Source organism: Cebus imitator, unplaced genomic scaffold (genome assembly GCF_001604975.1).
Source record: "Cebus imitator isolate Cc_AM_T3 unplaced genomic scaffold, Cebus_imitator-1.0 Scaffold95, whole genome shotgun sequence".
Classification (NCBI taxonomy): Eukaryota; Metazoa; Chordata; class Mammalia; order Primates; family Cebidae; genus Cebus; species Cebus imitator.
The window spans coordinates 3,839,030-3,864,735 of record NW_016107410.1 but is presented as its reverse complement, the minus strand read 5'-3'; the positions used below and the strand labels follow the sequence as shown (position 1 = coordinate 3,864,735).

The 25,706-nt window shown below is 39.4% G+C and overlaps 1 protein-coding gene across 1 annotated transcript in view; it reads left to right on the top strand.

Annotated features, from left to right (window-relative positions):
- The window catches only part of NCKAP5 (NCK associated protein 5), a 977,727-nt gene that overhangs the window by 871,841 nt on the left and 80,180 nt on the right, over positions 1-25,706 (top strand). Inside the window, exon 16 of the mRNA XM_037741167.1 lies at positions 354-432. Coding sequence (XP_037597095.1) covers positions 354-432 — 79 coding nt within the window. The remainder of the gene's footprint in view (positions 1-353; positions 433-25,706) is intronic.

The window sequence follows — 25,706 nt, the reverse complement described above, 5'->3', positions numbered from 1 at the left end:
TTCCTAACTGCCCTGTGTTACTGATTTTATCAAGTATTAAAAAGCAAAGCTGTTATCTCTAAAATTTTGTGTAGAATTAGATACCCTGTAAATTCTCTCCTTCAGAGATTAGGTTATATGTCTGAAAATATGCTCTTATTAATTAAAACTTGTAACAAAGCCAAATGATGGAGTGGAGAAAAGTGGAATGAAAAATATATATGTATATGTATGTGCACGTACACATGTATATACATGCAAACACACACATATGCCCACATATTTGTTATAGAATGTATCATTACTCTGTGGATTGCAAAAATATCTATTTAATAAAACGAATAAGAACTTGCAGCATTTTATTCTTCCTGCAGATAAAAGAGGGAAATGAAAACTTACAAGAGGATGAAGAAGATGCAGTTGCAGAGTCTGTATTTCAGAGTCACATCATAGGTAAAAATTCACATCTTCATACATCTTTTACTGAGACTTTTTCTACATGTATCCTTCTTTCAGATATGGTACATTCCTAGAGACCATGTCTCATGCCTTGCTCTTTCAAGACTGAGTCTTAAATATTCATACATGGTTGCCATTATCTCCTTAGAAATTGGACACTACCATAAAATCAGTGGGTCAAAACAGCACCGATGAGGAAAACATAGGTATTTGCAAAGGAATGCAAAGCAAACTGATGAGAAGTGAGTACTTGTCAATATGAAATGAAAGTGATACTGAGTAATCCAGTTTCTATAATTGTCTCAAGAACACCTAGTGCAAACAAATGTCTATTGTTTAGAGGTGTGGGTGGTGGCTTTCTAAAATAAAATATTTTATAAATTGAATGTTTTACACATAGTACCAAATATAGAATAAAAAAATATGGCTTGCCAAAACTCTCAACTCACTTTTTAAATCATTTCTGTTAAAACTCAGAATATAGATAGTCCTGTCTCTGAAATAAGTTCAGCTTGTCAGCATGTCTTAAAATTGTGCCCAGCACTGAAGGAACTCAAGTTCCCAGCACACAGGAACTTTGCTGACCTCTTTTCAGCAGCTGGGAGGTAACCAGTGATGGAGGAGTTGCCTTAGATTACCATCCTCCTCAAGAGGTAGAAGAAGTGACACCTTTAACTGCTCCAGGCCACCTTGGACACTTGAAGAATTGGTTGTCCCTCAGCCACTAAATATAGCCATGAATGTGAGCATGCTGATTATTTAGCTTTACACATGGCAGTGAGGCATCATGGAATCATTTCTGCAAGTCACATTTGGGTGTAGGAGATAGTACTGAATACTGTGTTCCAGGACATAATGGCCCCACGGATCGCCAGTGTCTGGTAGAATCAGCATCCATTGCTCCCCTCCTTTCATTTGGAGCACCTTTAGCTGCCCACTCTCAGGATTCCACCACTTGGCACCACGATGGCACACTTTGTGGCTGATTTTCTAGGATATTCAGAGGTCTTGTGCCAACTATAAGTTATAGTTTGCCTGAGAGGGTTGTTGTACCCCCATGGCTTAATGAGACTGGCACGCCATTATTATTCTTTTCATTTGTAATTGGGAACACAAAAGTCTTAAATAGCTGAAAGAGTATAGTCTGAATAAGATTATTATTCCAAAAAGACATCCTTTATTATAGTTGTCAATGTAAAATGCTTAAATTGGTATCAGTTCTGCATAGTTAGCTAATATTTGAGTTATATATTGTTTAACAGCCTTCAAACATGACGTTGTGCAAAGCCTGCTGAGTCATCATTTTTCCATAATGAGGTGTTCTTGGGCCTGTAAAATAATAAATATAAAGTCACAAGCTGAATTTTTTTCTAAGAGAACTACAGGAATCCCTTAAAGCATTTTTTCATAAGTACCAATTCTTTATATCTGTGGTATTTGATGTGATAGCCACTGGCCACATGTGGCTGTTTCAATTTAAATTAATGAAACAAGATACAATTAAAAATTTACTCCCTCAATAACACTAGCCGCATTTTGCATGTTCAGTGCTCCTGTATTCTGTACAGTCACAGGCCACTTGATGACAGAAATACGTTCTGAGAAATGTCGTTCAGCAATTTCAACATTGCGGGAATATCATGGAGTGTACTTACACAAACCTAGGAATGGCCTACTACACAGTTATTTTATATTGTATAGCTGTTGGTCCTAGACTGCAACCCTGTACAGCATGTTACTGTACTGAATATTGCAGGCAATTAAAACATAATAGTAAGTATTTGTATATCTACCCATAGCTAAGCATAGAAAAGATAAGGTTAAAATAATACTAGTATGAAAGATAAAAGGAAATATACCTGCATAGGGCACTTAAGGAACTGGAGGTTGTTCTGGGAGGGTCAGTTAGTGAGTGGTGAGTGAATGTGAAGGCCCAGGACATCACCATATACTACTGTAGACTTCATAAACACTGTACACTTAGGCCACACTAAATTTATTGAAAAAAAATTTTTCAAAATTAATTAACTTTGCCTTACTGTCATTTTTTTACTTTATAAACTTTTAAATTATTTTTTAACATTTTGACTCTGTGATCATACTTAGCTTAAAACAAACACATTGTACAGCTGTACAAAAATAAAGCCTCTCTTTATATCCTTACTCTTAAGTTTTTTTCTATTAAATTTTATTTTTTTACATTTTAATTTTTTTCTTAAAAACTAAGACACAAACACACATATTAGCTAGGCCTCCACAGGGTCAGAATCATCAATATCCCTGTCTTTCACCTCCACATCTTCTCCCACTGGAAGATCTTCAGAAGCAATAACACACATAGGACTGTCATATCCTGTGATAACAATGTCTTCTGTTTACCTCCTGAAGAATTTGCCTGGGGCTGTTTTACAGTTAACTCTTTTTTTTTTTTTTTAATAAATGGAAGGGTACAGTGTAAACAGCAAAAAGTATAGTATAGTATAGTAGTAAGTATGTAAACCAGTAATAGTTGCTTATTATCATTATCAAATATTCTATACTCTACATCATTGTATGTGCTAGATTTTTATAAGACTGTCAGCATATAGGTTTTTATACACCAGCATCACCACAAACATGTGAGTAATGGGTTACACTATGACTACATAAAATGCTTAAATTGTTTAACTACAATGTCACTAGGGAATAGGAATTTTTCAGCTTCATTATAATCTTAAGGAACCATCATCGTGTATGCAGTTCATCGCTGACCAAAACATCATTTTGTGGTACATGAATGTATGTTCTATATCGTAAATAGATCACATATATTCCTTCATCACACAGACATGTGTTCTATGTGAATATGTTCTTCATCAGTGTTCTGTTGGATACTGCTGCGTCAGATTACTCTAATGGAAGTACATTGAACCATGCAGATAGCAGGAACCATGTTTATGATAGATAATTGACTTGGTATTCAGATCATTGCAGATGTATCTCTTCAAAGTGGTAGAGAACTATATGAATATGCTACTACTGGCCAAAAATAAATGACAGTGAAATAGCCTGACAATGCATTACATAAATAATAAAGTCAGTCATTTTACAGAATTAAAGGACTGGAGGAAGGCAAACATGAAAGAGGTGTGTAGCAGCTCAACAATGTTTTCAAAAGCCCTGGCTCATTGTATCTATTTACTTGGCCATGATTACCACGCTAGCTTTTTGTCCTCATGCTTGTAGACTTTGGTTGCAAATTGACTCCCACCACTCTAGTCATTTATATTTAAGACAAAAGTATAAGGAAGGGTAAAAACTTCGCTAAAGTTCCCCCATAGACTCCATCTCAGGGATCATTAGTGAGAAACGGATCATACAGCCAATTCTAGCTGCAAAGGATGCTGGGAAAGTTAACATGTTGTTTTCCAGCCTTTGTTGCATGAAGTAGCAGGGAGAAGAGGGTTGAGCCTGTCTCCCAGGCTAACCAGTCAATAGGTTCCCCACAGATCTAAAAAGTCCCTCCATGGTTTTTTTTTTTTTTTTTTTTTGGGAGAGGGGGGACAGAGTCTCTTGTTGCCTAGGCTGAAGTGCAGAGAAGCAACCTCGACTCACTGCAACATCCACCTCCTAGGCTCAAGCTTCTCCTACTTCAGGCTCCTGAGTTGCTGGGACTACAGGCGCCCACCACCATGCCCAGCTAATTTTTGTGCTTTTTTAGTAGAGACAGGGTTTTGCCACATTAGTCAGGCTAGTCTCGAGCTCCTGACCTCAGGTAATCTGCCCACCTCGGCCTCCCAAAGTGCTGGGATTACAGGCATGAGCCACCACACCTGGCCAAAGTCCCTCCGTTTTAAGACTGTATGAGTCTCAACAAAGTCAAATGGCTGTTTTTCTTAATTCCTTAAGAATGGCTGAGAATATATATTTTTTACACCCTGATAATACTATTGTTCTTCATGTTGTCTAACCTAAGTATTGTCATATATTCTTGGAATATTTTATAACCATATTATGTTTCTAATAACAGCAACTGTGCAAATCTAAATGTGTTGTTCTTCTAACCCATATTAACTAACGTCTTTGACAAAGAACAATCAAGAAAATTGTGAATCTGAATGTTTCCATTTCTGTGATTAAGGGTAATCACGTTAGTTTAACCAAAATGTTATGAGTTGATTACAAGATAAGACATTGTTAACTTGGCCAGGCACAGTGACTGATCTCTGTAATCCCAGCATTTTGGGATGCCAAGGCAGCAGAACTGCTTGAGCTCAGGAGTTGAAGACCAGCCTGAGTAACAGAGTGAGATCCCATCTCTACAAAAACTTTTTAAAAAGTTAGGTATGGTGGCAAGCGCCTGTAGTCTCAGCTGCTAGGGAGACTGAGGTAGGAGAACTGCTTGAGGCTGGGAGTCCAAGGGTGCAGTGAGTTATGATCATGCCACTGCACTCCAGCCCAGGTGACAGAGCAAGACTGATCCTTTAAAAAAGAAAAAAAAAGATATTGTTAACTAAACCTGCTCTATATTGAAATTCAAGATTCATGCTTAAGTAAAATAAAACAACTACATTTTTTTTAAATTGCCCTCATAAATGTTAGACTAAACAAAGCAAATGGGTAGCCTAGCCTAATAGAAGTATTAACACCAATGATCACAACTACTGTATTTCTAATTATTCTTTCCTGCTATCTAACTTTTACCTGCTATCATACATTTACCCTATGTATTACACTAATTGTCTATCAGAGTTAACAATTAGTAGGAATTCAAATATTGTTCATTGTCTTATGTTGAAAACATCAGCCAGTGATAATTTAAAATAATTCCCTAAAAGGAAACAGGGGATTTGGAAAATCTTACAAAGAGGGGAAAATGTCCTTTGAGGAAATTGGGGAAGAATATTATTGAAGCAAAAACCCAATAGGAGTCACAAAAAAATTGAATCCTATTGGGATGTATGGTAGGTGTTCATGAAGTGAAAGACACATGGATTTTCCCCAAACTTAAAAGAGTTGAAAAGAACAATCTTCCCAGTAGTCTAATGGGCATATACCCCAGTGCCCCAGGGTCGAATGAGATCTATTTACTCTTCCCCATTGTCTGGGTATGCTCCCAGCCTCTTCTGCAGGAGCCAGAAGGGTTCCTACCCCAGAATGTAGCATGGCAGAGGACATGGCCTAGCCCTGATGCTCTAACTTTCCTTGGATAGCTCTAGAAAGGTACCTGGGAGGTGCTCTCCTCCCTACTCTGGAAAGTGATATTGCCTCCAAAGTGTCCTGCCACCCCAGTCTATTGTCCTTCCTTCATTCTTCCTCAGAGGAGGCTCTCCTATCTGCAGCTCAAGTATCATGCAGGACAACAGGTGCTCAGTAAATACCTTTGAGTAACTTAACACCATAAACCAGTATATTTCCATTTTTCCAGGGTGTTTCGTTTCTTTATTCCTTATCCTTTCCTAGAATTTAACTAGCTAATGTGGTAAACTAACTCACATCCATGTAGTAACAGATTATACAGGTACCTTTTTCAGCCATATATTTGTACTGTAACAAGAACTCAGGCAAAGTTTTATCCATAGTTAAGAAGAACTCTTGGGATCTATAAGTTTGGGGCACTCGGTACTGGATTTAAGCAAATTTAGGTTGGGGAAGAAAGGACAGAATCAAGCCTTACTTCAGTGAATTGCACAAGAATCATTGCCAGGGGAAAAAACGAGTTGTTTTATGGTAGAACTCTGCTTTTGAAAAGTAGCCTGCATTGAGGCTAAGAATTGAGACAAAGCTATGTTAAGCCAAATAGAAGAGGTTTGGAGCATCCTGTATAATGGCCATTCTGTAACACAGACATTGTTCTTATTACCTTTTACCATCCAACCATAAAGCATCTAATCCACAGCAGTAATGTGCCCATCTGCAGTTAGGTAGAGACAGAAAAAATAGAAGAGTCATATGATATACAGTTGTTATTATCAAGGAATCTCTATACTACATTCAAATGAAGGTCAGAAAATACAGTAGCTTCTTCACATAGCAGAGGAGAGGATGACTGGCCTGATGCCAGAATGTTAATGGCTGTGGTTGTTTCTTTGGTCAGGAAAGAGGGGAAGATTTCACAGGCTTGAATCAAGTGCTTCACTTACATAAAGAACAAGACCCAGGATCTAGGTGCTTATCAAAATTAAAGGAACTCTGGGACCTACTTTATTGTATCAAAGTTTAATAGAACATATCTACCAATAGTTATCCATATGTAAATGTTATCATTTGAATTCTCCAAACCGCGTTGATTTTTAAATCTAAGACGGGATTTTTCTAACCATTAGTACCAGTAGAATTAGTTTTAGATGGGAGTAGAAGAAACTATAAAGTGCAATGATTTAAATAAGAATAGAAATGTCTCGCTGTCACACATTAAGGCCCAGAGGGTGGTGTTCCAAGCTAATGGAGCGATGCCAGACTCTCCTATCTTGTCCTTCTGTCTCATATGGTTTCCATTCCTCATGATTCTCATTCTCAAAGTCACTTTGTGGTCTAAGATGATTGTTGAAAAACCACCCCTTATGTCCACTTTCCAAAAAGCAGGAAGATGATGAAGGACATGGCTTATCCTTTTAAGGACTCTTGCCAGCAGTTATCCCATCCTTTTTGCTAACATCCCATTGGCCAGTACTTGTTCACACAGGATGGGAAACATTATTCAAGGAAGGAAGCCATATATTCAGCAAAAAATAGAGGTTCTCCTAACTCTGAAACAAAAAGTTAATGGGTATTAGGGACATCTAGCCTCTCAGCCTGCAGCCAGCCCCCTATCAAGGTTATCACTTTGTAACTTCAGTTGAGCTGTGCTAAGAGAACACATGCAAATTCTTACTATCACTTAAGAAATCATAGGAGAAGCCGGTCGTGGTGGCTCACATTTGTAATCCCAGTACTTTGGGAGGCTAAGGCAGGCAAATCACAAGGTCAAGAGATTGAGATCATCCTGGCCAACATGGTGAAACCCATCTCTACTAAAAATACAGAAATTAGCTAGCCATGGTGGCGCATGCCTGTAGTCTCAGCTACTTGGGAGGCTGAGGCAGGAAAATCACTTGAACCCAGGAGGCAGAGGTTGCGGTGAGCTGAGATCGCACCACTGCACTCCAGCCTGGGGACAGAGTGAAGCTCTGTCTGTCTCACAAAAAAAAAAAAAAAAAAAAAAAAAAAAAAAAAAAAAAAAAAAAAAAAAAAAAAAAATTCATAGGGAAACAAATTTAGAAAGTTGTTAGGAAAGATGTAATTGATTTCAACGATTTATGCATAGTTCCTATTTTGCATAATTTAAATTATCATTGCTCTCTATTTGTGCAGTTAACCTTGAGTAACTTTTTGGAAAACATGTTGAACTTGGATTAATTTGCCATCACCATGTATATGAATAAATACATAATTGGTCACCAACAAAGTATGTAGATGTTCAAACAAATACTTTGTGGAACACAATGCATCTAAAATTAACCTTTTTCCCTAAAATTAAATATGACATTAGGGCTTCTAGTACCGTAGCTGCGGGTCAATTAAAGTCCTTGATAATTATCTGTCTCATTTCAAGAATATTACCAATTTGTCCCCCCAAGAAGATATGAAGAAAGTTTAGAAATTTGACATAGAGGAAATGGCATTCTTATATAAAATAAAATTAAAGTATATCTTAGAAAGTTGACCAGATAGTCACAGCTTTTTGAGCAGAAGGCTGCTGAAGTCGAGTGTCACATTGTGAATAGTGTGCTAACACATTTAGGCTTAATTGTAGACAGGAAGAGCTATTGATAATCAAAACCAAATGTGGATGGGAAGTGCAAATGTTCTCAATAACTTTGATAGATATTGTTCTATTGAATACTATCAGACTGGCACCAAACTACTTAGATAATCATGCCTATGGATGGGGAAATAGTATGGAATGGTTTTTTTATGTTTCAGATCCTGTAGTAATACTTGCCAACATTATTTTACTTCTGCATTTTCAGACATAAAAAAATATCATTTAAGAGGTACTGTAGACTGGTATCTTGGGCAAGGAAAAGTCCACCGTGGCTGCACTGAGTTCACCCACTTATAACTAACGACAAGTAATAAACTCCAAAGGGGGAGTTTTGCATTCAGCAAAGGCAGCCTAAAGTGTAAACTCTGCTTGTCATGAATTTAGGCCCATGAAAACAGGACCATGTGATATCTTCTGACCAAAGGACTGAAAATAATAATATTCATATTCATTCATTGAGTACCTACTACACACCAAGCCCTGTGCTTATAACATTATATGTCATCCTCCATGTTTTTCATCCCCTCCTGGCTGGTTCTCTGGTTTTACTGTCAACTTGCTCCATATGAGTGCTTTTTTCTCACAAACAGAGATAGTCACCAAATAAAGCTTCAGTGGAAGTTTCTGTATTTGTGAACATATCGAATCCTAGTCTATGACCCCTTTCTTCTATTTTTTTCACCAGAGAGAGGATTATGGACTTACAGTGTTAAAAGTATGGCTTTTTTACTCTTGTAAAATATTTACTCCTATAGATTGTATCAGGGAACTAAGTTCTATTTAGTTCAACAAGCGCATATTGAGCATTTTCTGCAAACCACGCCCTGTATCAGCTGTAGGGTATACAAAGAGGAATAAGACACAGTATCTGCCCTCTGTGAACTCCAGATTAGCAAGGAGGCAGAGAAGCAAATAGATAATTCAAATGCATTGTGATCACTGATAAGAGAGAGGTGTGCTCTACATACATCTGATGGCACAGATCAGGGTACACAGCCCCACTTTAGTGGAACTGGGAGCATTGGTTTTTGTCTGTCAGAAAAAGGCAAGAGTTGAGTGAGTAATATATTGAAGTTTAAGAGCATCTGCCATTTAGTTCAATGGTTCTCAAACTTTGCCACACATGAGGATGACGTGGGGAGCCTCTAAAAATACACCAAAATCATACCCCATATTAATTAAATCACAATGTCTGGGGATGGGAGCCCAGCATTTGTAGGTCTTAAAGATCCGCAGGTGATTCTGATATGCAGCAGAGCCCTAAAGGGTAGGATTTCTTCAGAAAAGGAAAGATGTCCTTGAAGTCAAGAGAAACCGCATGAGAAAAGGTCTATAGATAGGAAGGCGCATGGCACACTGGAAGATAGGTTTAGCTAGAGCACAGAATGAGGCGTAGATACAGTTGGATTTGTGGGATGGGACCAGATGGTGGAGACCTTGAAAGCCGAGCTTAGATATTTGAACTTAGCCCAACAGACAACATGTAGACTATGGGGATTTTCAAAAGCAGACCTACATGTTAAGGCATTACTGTTGATCGCTATGATGCTCAGATTTAGACTTTTGCAATAAAATGCTACTTCATTTTCTCTCACTTGTCATTGAGCCAACCAAACTCACCAGTCACCTCCCTCCTCATGAAACTCTTCCCTGATCAGTGGTGTACTGTGATAAATAGAATCATATATTCATGTGAAAGGATGGACAACCAAGAATATTTAAGGATTTCCAAAGGGCTACCTACCCCCCAAAAAAGAGCTCTCATGCCAGCCTACCAGAATATGTCTGAATTTCCCACCCATTGGCAATTCCTTTGAGTGAAAGCCCCTAGTGGCTTGTGATGACACAGGTGGTCTCTGGAAAGGCACACAGTAAGCATCACTGGCTGATAGCAGCAGTGTGTTTCTCAGATTAGCACCCCTAGACCCTAAAAGAATGAGCCATGGGGCTGGTACCTTTACCTGCCATGGAACGAGAAGTACAAGAAGGAAGGGTTTGACGTTCGAGAAAGAGGAGAGTGGTGTGCCACAGATTGGGAAGCCAAGCTGCCAGGGCCAGAGGCAGAGATGCAGACCTGTGAGGTCGCATGACTTAACCAGGTACCTGAAGGGGAAAAGCCCCACTGAACAGGTAACAGTGAGGCATATTAATTAAGGTTTGCCCTTTCCCTGGCCATTTACAAGGCCCATTGCTCTAAAGTACAAGGTTGGGGAAACTGAACTAGCTATACAGAGGCCCAATTTTTTACAGTTCCTTCAACTTCCCAAAAGGAATTAAGTCACTTAAAGTAAGTATAAGCCTGTGTTTGTAACTTAAGGCATAGTAAGGAATAGGTGAGGGTTGAACCTAAGTCAGACAGCAGTGTGCCTCAGCCCAAAAACCTGAAAGCCGTCCAATGTGACAGAACATTGTGAATAAAGTAAGACAATGATGTACATTGCATTGCTATCTACTCCTTATTAAGAGCTTTCTACATGCTGGGGACTGGCCTGGGTGTTTTACGTAAGTTGTTGTTTTGTCCTCACATCAGCCCTGCAAGTTAAGTGTGAAGGTTGCTATCTGCAGATGAGGAAATGGATATTCTCAAAGTTATGTGCCTTGCTCAGCAGCGTGACAAGAATGGAGTGGAACCATCATCCAAACCAAGACTATAGTCCGTAGCTGTGAAGTAAAGTTGACTAACCTCCCAAGAATTCTAAATGATGACCAAATGTTTCTTGGATCACCTCTCTCAGGCACCAGAGTCCAAGGGTCCCTTTTGTAGATTGTTTAGCCAGGAGTTACTCAAAAATGAAAGCTCCTGGGTCAATGAGCGGCGCAGGCTGGGCTTGCGTACACATGCATATATTGTATGAGTGATGGGTATTGGAAGGATGTAAAGAGCATGACCTGTTCTAGGGAAGCAACTCTAGTTGTCAGTACAGAAGGATACTAGCCGTATGTAGCAAGGCTTCCCATTTTTCACAAGAAGCCAAATCCTAGATATCTTATGTGACATATGATATATGTTTAAATATGGGCTCAGTTCAAAAGCATGAATCTGCAGGCACTTTCTTTTATCAGGCAGTATGCCAAATTAGAATTTCAAAATCCTTTTACAGAATGCCACATCTACCAAAAGTATAGGATATAACATAAAATTCTACATATTTTCTTAAATTTATGGCTGAGCTGCAGGCAAAGAATTCATCATAGGCTAGGAATAGCAAGAAAGCTGGAATCCATGGGAGCAAGAGAACGCCATAGCCTGCATTTGCCCATGGAGTTTGTGCTGGTCTCTAATGGCCTGGAGCTAGGGTGACCAGGGGTCCCAGTGTGCTGGGACTTTCTTGGTTTCAACACCAAAAGTCTCACATCCTGGTAAACTCTTCAGAGTTGGAAAAACATGTTCTCTAACGTTCCTCAAATCCCCGTCATTCACCCTACCCAGAGCCTGGTTTTAAGGAGCTAAACTGTTGACATAATGAAAGCCCAGGGCCTGACTGGGGTGAAATGTTAGATCAAAGACACACAAGTCCCTCCCCTGTATAAAGCTGGACTCCAAAGAGCAGTAACTTCAAAGCCGCCCTGTAGAGGAAGATTTTGGGAATAAATTCCTGACTCAGCCTTAACGCTGTCTTAACACTAGCTGGAGAAAAAAGAAGAGAAAAATATTTCCTCTGAAGATTGTGCATCATTAGCTTGCACCCATGTGGCTCAGGGACCTAATTCACTCTTTTTGTGTCCCATAAATCCCCCAGCTTCAAATTACAAAAGGGTCCCAGTTGTGCTTCTAATATTCCAGAGAAGAAACTAAAAGAGGAAATCGATGAAATAAGAATGGCAGAAGGTTAGCATTTCCTAAGAGTTGGACAACAGGTATATGAGGATATATTACACTGTTTGAGAACATTTGACATTTACCATAATGAAAAGTTTAAAAACAATGCAGACTTAGGTTAACAGTACCCCTTGGAACCTGGCAGAACCCAACTCAAATCCTCTCTTGAGGCACTCACTATAAACTTTAAATATAAAGGAAGTTCCAAGCAAAACTAACTCACAATAGAAAATCAACCAAAACATGAGGGGGAAAAAATGACTCATTAGTGAGAGTCAGAAAAAACAATAATACACAGAATGAGTCCTGCAAAGACTACAGAATTAAAAATTATCTAATAGAGCATATAAAAAGATTTAGTATATCTAAATAAAAATGGAAATGGAAGTTAAGAAAGGAACAAAAAACTTCAAAATATAAAAATTTGTAGATAATATTTATTATAGCTAAAGAGAGATTACTGAACTAGAAGATACAGTTGAAAAAAATTACACAAAATGTATAACAGAGAAACAAGGAAGTGGATAATATGAAAGAGAAGTTAAGGCACATTAAAGAAAAGATGATAAAACCCACCTACATCTAATTATAGCTCTAGAAGGAGAGAATAAAATGAAAAGGATAGACATAATTTCAAAAGAATTAATGACTAAGAATTTTGCTGAATTAAAGAATGTTATCAACCCTCAGATTCAGGAAGCCAAATTAGTTCTTAGCAAGGTAAATAAAAAGAAATCTACACTTAGGCACATCTTGGTGAATATGTAGAACACCAAAAATAAAGGAAAGATATTACAACAAAAGGAAAATACAGATTATCTAGTAAGGTCTGACAATTAAAATGGCAGTGAACTTCTTTATGACAACAATGAAAACCAGAAAACAATAGAATTATGTTTTCAGTAGTGTCTGAAGATATAATTTGTATCTGAGACAAAATAATTATTGGTCTAGAAGTGAATACTCAGTGAAACTATGCTTCAAGAAACAAAGACATTTTCCAAGGCTAAAAAAAGTAATAAATTTTCTACTAGTAGATCCTCACTAAACCGACTTCTAGAGAGTTTATATCACACAGGAAAAGAATGATCTCAGGAAGATCTGAAATGCAGGAGAGCTGATGAATAGAGAAAGTGGTAAACACTCTATATGTAACAATAAAAGTACATTACTAAATATGTCAAAGGAGAAATAAGTCCTGAACAATAATAGAACTGGAAATGAGTGGGAAGGGGTGATAATCAAGTAATGTCCTTATATTGTTAAGGAAAAGAATTAATAGATTAGTTTGGTAAGTTATATTTGCATGTGAAAAATTCTAGGTTAAAATATTTAAGGGTAGAAATAAAATACAACATTTCCCAACTAGCAGAAAAACTAAAGGGAAAATGAAATAGTAATGAAGAGAAACACAAACCAAAAGAAAACATGAAAAATAAGAAAAATATAGAAAAGCTGGACAACTAGAAGGCATAAAATCAAAGGTAGAAATATGAATATAGAGGATTGATAATAAATGTAAATAGACTAAAATATCTAGTTAAAGGCAAAGATTATCAAGCAGCTATAGCTGTTTAGACATAATAAATCTAAACATCAACACAGGAAAATTGAAAGTAAAAAGACAGAAAAATAAATACCACACTATATTAAGGAAAAGAAACCTGGTATAGCTAGATTGAGAACAGAAAAAATATATTTTAAACAAAGACTTTTGGAACTGTACTCATCTGTGAGTCATGAAATAGAGTCTGTGAGTTAAGGTTAGCATTTGTTTTTGTTTTGTTTTTATTTCTTTTTCCTAATGAAACTATTGGAGTGTCATACAAGTAGTAAGGAAAAATATTGTGACATTTTGGTCACATTTATATATACGTGCACATACAAAGGTATACTGGTTTATGATGTAAAAATTAATATATTACTGTGGATAATAGTCTAAAAAGTTTGGAAGGCATGGCCCTAGAAAAACCCTTGGCAAGCATATCAGGAAATACATAGCATAGTGATTATGGTAACATTGTCCTAATAGCAAAAATTAGAAAATAACCCAGATGTTCATCAGCAGTAGAAAGGATAGACAAATTTTGAAATCCCTATGCTGTGGAATACTATACAGCAGTGAAAATTAATGAACTGCAGCTGCATGTAACATAATTCATCTCAAAAACAATATTGATTGAAAAAAAGCCAATGGTAGTAGAACACTTACAGGATGATTCTATTTGTTTACTGAGCAAAACTAAACAATATAGTAAGAATAAACAGTGAATTAATGAATAACATGAAATTAACAAGATAGTTACTTTATCAAGGGGTAATGGGGTTGAAGGATGTGTTCAGAGAAGAGTACATGAGTAGTTTAAAATCATGGTTAAAGTCGTTAGGGTGGGTTATGCTGATTATTATAATTTAATAATTTGTTAATATGCATTCCTGTATTTTAAGTATCTTTTGTAATTTTTTAAGTTAAAAAGACCATCCAAAACAAAACACATCTCTGGGCCACATCAGCCTGCCTTCGGTTTGCTCTTCTGATTCATGCCATTCATCCTCCATCCCAATCCTCTTCCTGTGTACCCTTGGAGCAGCTCTTTGGCATCAGAAGAGAGATGCCAAGAGAACACAGAGAGGGAAGGAAAGGGACATGTCCCTAACACACTATAGAGTTTTAGGTCATCATTCTGAAGCATGTCAGGTGTCAGCAGAGGAGTTAAAAACAGAGGTTGTGGGCAACCATTGAATTCTCATCTCTTTGCCCTCCATTCTCCCACAGATGATTCTGGGTTTACTAGACATTATAGATAGGTTGAACTGTCTATGGTTTAAGTGCCATTAAAACTAGCATTTCGTATGCCTGAAGGGAATAAAAAAATTAGTGATTGAAAAGCAGCCTTGACTTATTTTTTAAAAAGGCTGGCCACAGATGACCTGTGGATTTACAAAAACCCTATAACCTAGCATGGAAGTCACTGTCCCTATTGTAAGAACTCAGTCATGTGAACTTAATGAAAAATGACCTCCATGAAAATGATCCACACACTCATTTCACCAGTGCAACCAAACCAAATAGCGTTCATTTGCCCACACACAAAGGAAAGCCAAACATCAAAACCCCGGTCTTCTGCAGAGAAAGGTTTATTGCAAGGCAACCAAATAAGGAGACAGGAGGCTAGCTCAAACCTATCTTCCATGACAGCCTAAAAGCAGCATATTGAGGGGAGAAATTTTGGAAGGAGGATTTTGGGATTGGGAAGTGATCAGTGGAAGAAAGAGGGAAGTTTGGAAAGTCCCTAGGGTGTGTGCAGTTGTCTCTTCATGCCTCTTCATGAGTCATATGTGCAAATGCAGGGGGAATTGGTCTGAAACATACATTAGAAATTCCAGCTATAATGTCAAAAGGTCACTCATCTGGCAAGCAAGTCTATTCTGTGCAGATTTTAGGTAGCTCTATTGGTTCCAACCAGTTTCAGCCAGTTTTGCCATTTAGCAAGCCAAAGGGATTTCAACATGCTGTTTCCTTATCTACTGTCCTGTAAAACAAGCTCAAGAATTCCTCGTAGTCACTAGTTTCTTTAATCCACAGTTTTACCTGGATTCCCAATGATATGTCCACTAAATCTAGCATGTTTGAGAAATACATTAGCTTGAGAAAGACATAAAATGCTAGAATGATAGATCAGGTGAGGGCTGTGGCAAATTGTGGAGATGAAAATTGAGTTGTTTAATGAAATGTGTCACTGAGAAAAAAAATAGGTAGGAAAGAGATCTTGAGAACAGGGTGTTCTTGGCTTAAATGAATCCTTAATGATGTGCCAGAGAAAAAGAAAATGGGATATAGAGAAAGGAAAACTATGTATGTGTTTCCAGTTAATCTGTTACAACGTAGAGCTGATCTGGTACTTTTTAATGAGTCATAGACATGCAACCAGGGCTTTCTGCTTCTAAAGAGAAATTCTCATTTTTTGAAAATGGTAGTGCCTGGAAAAATAACTTATCAATGTCAGTCTTAATTTCTTTCATCAGCTCATTGATAGAATGTGAGAAGAGTCATTTAGCAATCATCTTATCACTGGTACAGTGTCTGCTCCACTCATTTTGCACAGGATCAGATAAAAGGATGACGTTTGCTTTATCTTTGTTTTGCCACCTTCTTGCAGCAAAAAGCTTTTCAGGAAGGGGGAAGAACAAGCTGAGAGGTTACCAGGTTATGAAACATTGTTACAGCCAAACCAGGAGCATTGAATCAATTTCCAATATGTTTCCTATGTAGCTAAAACCTATACTCTGGAGATGTTATTGTTTGATTATAAAAGCTGGAGGAATTTGAAGAGAGACTTTCCTGCCACTGTGATAAACAGTGTCTGTCTGTAACTCCATTGTGTCAGCTCCCAAACAGAGGGGAAATAAACTTTAAAGCACCTTTCTGCCCATTTGAAACTCAGGCATGAGTTCTGCTTTCAGAGACCATTTGGAAGGAATCCTATGTGTACAAGAACATATTTGGGGTGGGCATTGGCCGCCCTGCTTGCAAATGAATGTGTCACATTTCGCAAAGATGTCATTTCCCCTTACCATGGACCCAGTCAAAATGTTTTCCTGATTTCAAAAGTATTTATAATTCTGCTTTAAAACATGTTTAAATAAATCAGTCCCTTTCCTATGCAACTCATAATTTAAAAAAAAAAAAAAACTTATTTTCTGGGTTATAATTGAGTCAGGTTTTTCAAAGGAGATTTAAAAGTGATGGAGAGATGCTGTACTATGGTAACAAATGTTGGTGGTGGGGCAGGGAAGAGTCCAAAGCATAGTTTTAGATTCTGTCACTTAGTGCAAAATACTTCCTCCCTCTCTCACTCTCTCTCTGTCTTTCTAACTCTCCTCAACCATAGAGAGAGAGCTTGTTCAAGATAAACTTTAATGCTTTCCCGTGGCCCAAATTTCTGCAACTTTTCGAGGAAGGTGGATGTACTACCTGAACTTTATAATATCTGCCCTTGTCAAATTCCCATTTCCTATGGTTTTGTGGGAAGACAGTGTTTCAGTCATTGGATCTAAGTTCACTGGAAAATTTGCAAAGCTTATCCAGCGATTTCTGGGCAGAACTCAGCCCTTGTTGGTAACAGTAATGTTACCAGCATGTAGTTGCCTCAAGCGTTGCATTTTTGAGTGTGCTTTCATTGATTCCTGCAACAGTCTCACAGCCCAGGTGCTATGGTCACATAGCTATGGCCTCCTCCAGTTCTCCCTTTGCCAAGGAACTGAGCAAGTTCCTGAACCTCTCTGAGCCCCAAATCCCTTATCTGCCAAGTGGAGATAATGATAATAGACGAAGCATCATGGAGAGCATTAAATATGTTTTTGCATTTGAATGTGACACCATTCCAGGTGCTAGCAGGAACTCAAGCATCTATCTAAATTGTTATTATAGTTATTATGTAAAAGGGTTGTCTGACGTAGAGGTAGCTAGATATCATCTTCCTGAATGATGCAGGAGATAAGGCATAAAAAAGCATTGTGTCTTGCCCGTAATTCACCACAAGTTGGTAACAGGGTTCATATGGAAGACTAGAATGCCTTAAGGATGAATGAACTCGATCTTAAAAATTCCTGGCCATAAGCCTCACACATGGTGAGAAAGGCCTAAGATGGCCTTCTGTTTCTCCAGCCAACTCTCAACCATGGCATCCCCCTCTTATTACAGGTGCCTGAACCACAACCACTAGGCACGTGCAGTATCTCACCCCGACTTTCTACCCACTAATTGCCTCCATTCTCTTCCTCCCAGACTGTCCTCATGGCCTGGGGCTTCGCCCGTTAGTGAAGTTCCAGTCAGTAAGAAGTAACTAATGGGAAAAATGCTAGCTGCTCCACAGGTAGGCTGAGTCAGTTTCATTTTCTGGTACTCAAAGCTCAAGGCACAGTCATAAACCAAGTTCACTTCAGTTACTAAATATTTATCAGGCATTGACTTCATTACGGGAACTGTGCTGAACCCTAGGGCTATAACAATGGAGAATACATGGGCTTTCCATTTGATGAGCTTATCCGATCTCATTCTGAACTAGAATTATTATTTACACCATTTTCTGAAACTTTAGTTGAAAATTGAATCAATCTAATACCTTGCCTTAATATTGCATTCTACAAAATTTCTATTTCCCTGGACTGCTTTTTAAAAAAATTCTTTGGACATTACCAAAAAAAGACTTGATGTCTATAGATAATCCTGTCATTGTAAATAATCAAGAATTTATGTGCCTTAGTAGTTCCCAATTATGTGAACTTACTCTTGACATGCTGGCAAAGACAAATAATTTCTTTAAAACAGATGGCATGCAGAGCCGTTGTTGAAATGTCAACTCTGCTGTTGTTTATTGTCCTACTTCTTCAGGGAGAGATTTGCATGTTTGATTCACCTGAGCCCTTGGTCTGCAGTGCAGAGGAGTTGGGAAGTTTAGTTGGATATTACTTCCTAATAAACCCCTTGGATATTACAATGAGGTATGGTAATGACAGAAGATATAAACATGACTATTTTTGGTGACTATTCAACCCATGTGCATTATTGTCTTACTTAAACGAAATAGTAGGATAGCTTTGTTTGATTCTTTGCAGTGTTATTCAGGATTATAATGACATTTACAACAGTCTAGTTTGGGGTCTTCCAGAATTACTTGCTGTAACAAAAATTCAAGGGCAAGTGAATTATCAGCAAGTACAGGAAAGACCAATAGGGGAAGTCAGAGAGAGAAGGGAAACCAGCCAAAACAAAACAAAAAAATGTTATGCCAGTTATCACCAGGACCAGATACATAATTTGCAAAATAAAATGCGGACTCTCTTGCTCAAAAGCTATTCGAATTTCAGGACAACAGCAGCAGATCACAAGGCCCTGTTTAACTGTGCGTGCCCCAAGCACATGTCCTCAGCCTGGCTACTACCTTAGCTTAGCCTGTGGGCAACACTGGAGTATAGAACGTGAGTCTCAAGAGTTTACTCACCTGAGGAATGAGGGAGCTGGGTATCTATCTCCAACTCCCATCAGTGATTATTCCCGGGCTACTTTTGGAGCTGTTACCTTTGGGCAAACAGATACGGTTCTTGGAAATTGGACATGCTCCAGTAGTAAAGCCCGGCAGAAAGGAATGGGCCATCCTGAGTGCCCTGCATGCCACCCACATACCAAGGAATCTCCCAGAATCCAAAGCCAGGGCAAAGTGTCTAGAAATGAGCTACCTCAATGAGGGAGCACCTGCTGAAGTCCCCCTTTGAAAAACATCACCTTAAAACCTTTCCTTTCTCCCTGCTGCTGAAATCAGCTCTTTAATTAACCATGATGTCCATCATTTCTACAGGAGGAAGTTCCACCATATACTAAGAATGTGGGGATGGACATTGGGAAGTAAAGCTATTCTCCTGAGTTCTTAAAAATGCAGGTGTATTTGTTTTCCAAAGAGTGTGACCTTAGATGAGCTACTTCCCCTCTCCAACCCCCGAGCCACCTTTGACTCATCTGGTCAATGGATTTAGAATAATTCAGACTATTTCCACCAGATTTGAGGAGTCTACATCAGAAACATAATGGCAACGCAGTTTTGAAACACCAGTTTCATTCCTAAGTAACAACAATGTCTCTTCAAGCTTGGGGTGGGATTGGGGGATTAGTAGCAAGGTGGCTTTCTTGAGTTTGTATTAAATAGGCCATCTTTCATCATGTGTTTATTCAAAGGAGGTATAAAAATTGTGTTTGAATTAGAAAATGTTTTCCCCTCATTTTGGCTCTTTAATTGTTGCTGTGTGCCACAAACACCATCTCTTTAATTACTTTGATGATTAATTTTATGTGTCAAGTGGGCCAGGGGATGCCCAGATATTTGGTCAAACATGATCCTGGGTGTTTCCATGAGAGTGTTTTGGATGAGATTAACTTTTAAATTGGTAGATTGAGTAAAGCAGACGGTGCTTCCTTATGTGGTGGGTCTTATCCAATCAGTTGAAGGCCCAAGTAGAACAAAAAGGCTAATCCTCTCCCCAAGTAAAAGGGAATTATTTTTCCTGCCTGACTGCCTTTCAAGTGGGACGTTGCCTTTTTTCTGTGTTTGTTCTTGAACTGAAACATCAGCTCTTCATGGGTCTTGGGCTTGCTGGGCCTTTGCACTAGAATAACGCATGGGCTCTCCTAGGTCTCCAGCTTGCTGGCTTACCCCAAAGATCTTGGGACTTGTCAGCTTTCCTACCATGTGAACCAATTCTTTATTTTATACACACACATCTTCTATTGGTTCCGTTTCTCTGGTGAATCCTGACTTAAACAATGGCATATAATTAGATTTTAACAGGAAAATTAGAGTATCAACTAGAGGAAGTTGAATTGCTGTCATCTTCCCATGTTCGTTTCATCCAGGCCAAGGAAAACTAAGCCAATAAACTTATTTTACAAACTGGGCAGTGGGTCGGTAGAGACTACAGGCGCCAAGATTCAGACACCAGCCAGCCAGAATCATCATCCTTTATGTAAAACAGTGGTGCAGGGGCCCTAAAGCCTTTCAGTTTAGCCCTCTGAGTTCACGTGGAACAAAGCTCAGTGCTTTTATTTTTAGACTGAGTCTGAATTCAAAACTCATTTTGATGTCTGTAAGATGTGAACTTCCTCACAGAGAAGTATGGCTTCTGCAGAGTGTTCCCCTCACTGTAAGGGCGCCAAAGATGCCAGAGGCCTGTGCATGGGGGGAAAGGCCCAAGGCCCCTGAAATCTGCATGCCTGCAAATGGCATATTTATTCAGTACACAGTTGAGGATGCCTATTAGACAGAATTTGTGTTTTAGAGCAAAGCTCCTCTACAGACAAAAATGATGACTTCAGGCATGCATAGGTTGCTCCTGCTGAAATCAGTGGGAGTTGCTATTCGTGTAGATAATTGCGCTGACTGGCCAGAATAAAGGATGACAATTGGTGCACTGCATTTTACACATTGCCCTGCTCTACAAGAAGACTGGGCTGCCAGGGAACCCAGATTAAATGGCCTTTTCCCCCTTAAACCAGCATGTCCAGGATTCCACAGTGGGTGGGCTGCTGTGCTGAATTTGTGCCAGGTCTTCTTTTGTACATATAAGTCGTATTGAACGGTGGCTTGAAACTGGCAGATAGAAGGGCAATCCACTATGCATAGTGTGAGAAATCCCCACTTTTCACCAACCCCTACATGAGAAAACAACACCCTAGAGACACATACATGGACCTGCCTCCACTTCAGTGATTGCACAGGGATCTTTTAATCCAGACAGAAATTGGGACAAGCAACTGAACCCTGCTAAGTTGAATGAAGTGTCCCAGGATGATGGCGGCCTTAAAATAGGAAAACAGGCTGAAGACATGTACATTGCTTTACAATAAACCATGCCCATTAGTGAGTTTATATTTACAAGAATAGGTTATAAATTTGGCTTCTGGAATAAAGTTCTGCAGGCATATAGAATACAAGTATCTCAGTCCATTTGTGTTGCTATAAAGGAATACCTGAGGCTGTGCTGGGCAATTTATCAAAGAAAACAGGGTTATGTGGCTCATGGTTCTGCAGGCTATACAAGCATGGTGCCAGCGTCTGCTCCGGAAGCCTCCACTCATGATGGAAGGCAAAGGGAAGCAGGCACCACATGGCAAGAGAGGAAAGAAGAGAGGAGGAGAAGGGACCAGGCTCTTTTTAACAACCAGCTTTTCCGGGGTAGAGGGAAATCTCTCACAGGAACTAAAAGTGAGAACCCACTCCCTCCTGTGAGAATGGCACCAAGCTGTTAATGAGGAATCCTCCCCTATGATCCAAACACCTCCCACCAGGCCGAATTTCACTGGGAAACCAATTTCAACATGATACCATAACAAGAAGCTAAGGGGACTTCTTCCGAAACAGAAATAAATGGGCTGAGCTGTGTCTTTCAGAGGGAAGTTTCTCCTTCTCCTGCACATTCAAGCAGATATAGCTGTCACAAACCTTTGAAGCCCTAGCACGTTCTGTTCTGCTGCAGTCCTCAGGACCCCACAGGGAGACTTGCTCAGTCTCTGCTTCATTCTCCTCATTTTGCTCCATCTTTAACTCTTTCCAAGTGTGCTTGGGCTCCCCAAGTGTCCTGTGACTCGCTTGACCTTGCAGAGACATTTTCAGCCTTTTATCCTGAAGCTCTCTTAGCTGCCGTGGCTTTCTGCTTAATCCCACCCTCAGCAATGCTATTCACTGTAGTTTTCCTTTCTACTTCCCAGCAACTCTGCTCACAAACAAAATGTTCACGCTTAGCACTAGATATTTCTAATGTGGCCTCCAGGATCACTGTTCTGTTCAGCTTCCGTGTCTTCTCCTCACCATGGTTACTCTCCTATTATGATCTTTTCCCATGCTCTAACTCAGCTCTTTATTTTAGGAGCACCCCCAAGACTGTACACCCAAGTCTTCACATTTGGAAAAATGAGAAGCTTCTTTGATGCCATTTCATCTCTTTCTTCTTGTCTACATAAAATACACATTTTCGAAATAATCAATAGTACATTTAATATTATTTGACATATAATGATCTCATTCCATTGGAAGGCCAAGTTATGAGTTACGCTAGATGATACCAGCACATATTCTTGATAGCGTCTTTTGAATTTTTATAAATTGGCCTTATGTCAACACGATTGTTGCATCTTCTGATCAAATTTTCTATCAAATCTTGCTTACACTTCCTGAACACCAAAGAAAGACCAAAACTATGAAAGATTCAAAAACTTAAAATGCAGGATCAGAGGTGCTAAACTTGCTCCCGAGCCTTGACATCTTTCATACAGCTTCCCTAGCTTTTCAGAAATCAAAATAATGCACCCTAAACAGAAATGATCCTGAAACAACCATGCGGAAGTTTCAGTTATCGTTTTGCCCCTTATTAACTAAGCAAACCTCTGCTTCAGTTTCTGTATCTGTAAACTGGATATGCTAATTTTTGCCTTCAGAGCATGATGGTTGAGAGAATGAAAGGAGGTGAAGCTCTCAGCAGCATAGTTTAAATGTAAAGTGTGCCCAAAGTGCAAGAGACTCCTTTATAGCAGCCTCCAGGGCTCTGCTAGCTACTGAAGTCACAGGCATTTGCCAGCCAGTTAACTATTTACAGGAGAATTGCTTGAACCCGGGAGATGGAGGTTGCAGCGAGCCGAGATTGTGCCACTGCACTCCAGCCTGGGGGACAGAGTGAGATTCGGTCTCAAAAGTTCCTGTTAGAACTCTTGTCGAAACACTGTCTTGTGTGGCTAAGCAGATATTTGAAGGTTTTTTTCCCTTTGCCATTTGTGTTATATACCTTTAAGGAAAAAAATGCTACCTTTGTAACATTGTTGCTTTAAAAGCCCACAGACCAGAACCTCTTCTCATTAGGTGTGTTACAGAGAGTGAATACAGGTAGGAAGCGCCAAAGGGCCTGGGGATATGGCTTGATAGTGTGTTGATGGTAAATGTGGAAAAAGAGTTTTAAAAGGACAGTCTTTTTCAACTCAAGATTTTATTTTAGGAAGTGAGATTCGGTTGGGTGCAGTGGCTCACACCTGTAATCTCAGCGCTTTGGGAGGCCAAGGCAGGTGGTTGACTTGAGCCCAGGAGTTCGAGACCAGCCTGGGCAACATGACAAAACCCTCTCTCTACAAAAAATACAAAAATTAGCCAAGCATGGTGGCTTGCACGTGTAGTTCCAGCTACTCGGGAGGCTCACATGGGAGGTGGCTTGAGTCTTAGAGGTGGAGGTTGCAGTGAGCAGAAATATAGTACTACTACACTCCAGCTGGGCAACAGAGCAAGACACTATCTCCAAAATAAGAAATAAAATGAGATTGAAGAAGAAAAATTATATCAAACCAAATAGGTTTTAAGGTACATCAGACTATGTATTTATTTTAAATAATAGCTATAAAACTTCATTAGAAAGGAAGTGCTGACAAAGTCTCTTGACTTGGGCCAGGCACAGGGGCTCACACCTGTAATCCCAGCAGTTTGGGAGGCCGAGGCAGGTGGATCACCTGAGGCCAGGAGTTTGAGACCATCCTGACCAATATGGTGAAACCCTGTTTCTACTAAAAGTACAAAAATTAGCTGGATGTGGTGACATGTGACTATAGTCCCAGCTACTTGGAAGGCTGAGACAGGAGAATTGCTTAAACCCAGGAGGCGGAGGTTGCAGTGAGCCAAGATTGTGCCACTGCACTCCAGCCTGGGGGACAGAGCAAGACTCCATCTCAACAAACAGGCAAACAAACCAGAGTCTCCTGACTTGGTTATAAATGGTTCACTAGAGTTTATAAGGGAGTAATAATTGAATTAGAAAAAATATATAAATACTAAAGGAGAGAACTGGAAGATAAAAATATCCTAGCAGCATAATGGAATTTTTCTTCTAAACAGGGAGAGAAGGATAAGGTTGTAGTTGCTGTAGAGCAGCAGACAGAGCTCTGGACTTGGTGTTAGAAGACCTGGCTTTGAATTCTGGCTTCTGTGTACGTGCTCCTGTCCCTGAGAGATATATATGTTCTCTGTGCACTTGTTTTATCTGAAAAATGGAAATGATTGCTCCATTTATAGACAAAGTGTTGCTGTAAACTCCAATGAAGTAACGACTAAGGAACGTAGCAGACGTTTCCACTCCAGGAGCAAAACCTGATGAAGGCGGTCGTAGTACTCTTCCCTGCCAGTGATTGGTTCAGAAAATTCAGCCCTGGGCAAGTCAGTGAGTGGCATTTTCCAAGTGACATGGATAGGTGTGGGAATGAGTTTATGACCTTATTTGGCTAATTTTCAGGGGACAGGCATAAAGGTATAGACAGAGTCACACAGAGAGTCAGCTTCTCTCTCCCTTAGACTTGGAGTGTGTGGTTGACTAGTATGGAGCTACTAAAGCCTCCTGCTAACAGCTTGAAGAGAAAACTGATGGATAGGAAGGGCACAGCAAGGAGAACTTGAGGCAAACAAAGGCAGAGGCCCTTGATTAAGGCAGCCCTGAAGCTTACTCTAATTCTGCACTGTGAATTAATACTGTTCTTTTCCATTTAACATGTTACTTTCCACCAAGAACATTCTTACTGATTCAGAATGCTTGGTAAACTAAAATCAGAAAGGTACTGTAACCATGTCACAATCAAGACTGAAGCTTTGAGGTTTGCACGGGCCTCAGTCCAAATCCTGGCTTCCCTACGTATAGTTATAAGCTTATGGGCAAGTAATTGACCTCCTTAAACTTCAGTTTCCTCATAGGTAAAATGTGCCCAGTACACACTGCATAATGACATAATACAACTAAAGCAATTGCCCAGTAGTAAATAATCAGCAAATATTGTTATGCTGCAGCAAGGTGAGGTTTAATGAAGGTCAAATGCATTTGCATAGAGCATATGTAAGCTACCTGTAAGGTCCTGAATCAGGGGCTCTGCTCCTTAGGGGCCCTCTCTGAAGAGGGGAGTCTGGGGCACACAGCTATGGAAACCAGGGATTTTGGCCTCCTTCCAAGCTAAAGAAGTACTGGGGTGCTGAATCCCTTGCATTCTTTCTGATAACAGGGATCCCAACCCTACTGGGAAGAGATTGATGAATACGAAGATCCTGAGCTTTGGAGTCAGGCTGGTACTTCTTTTTTTTTTTTTTTTTTTTTTTT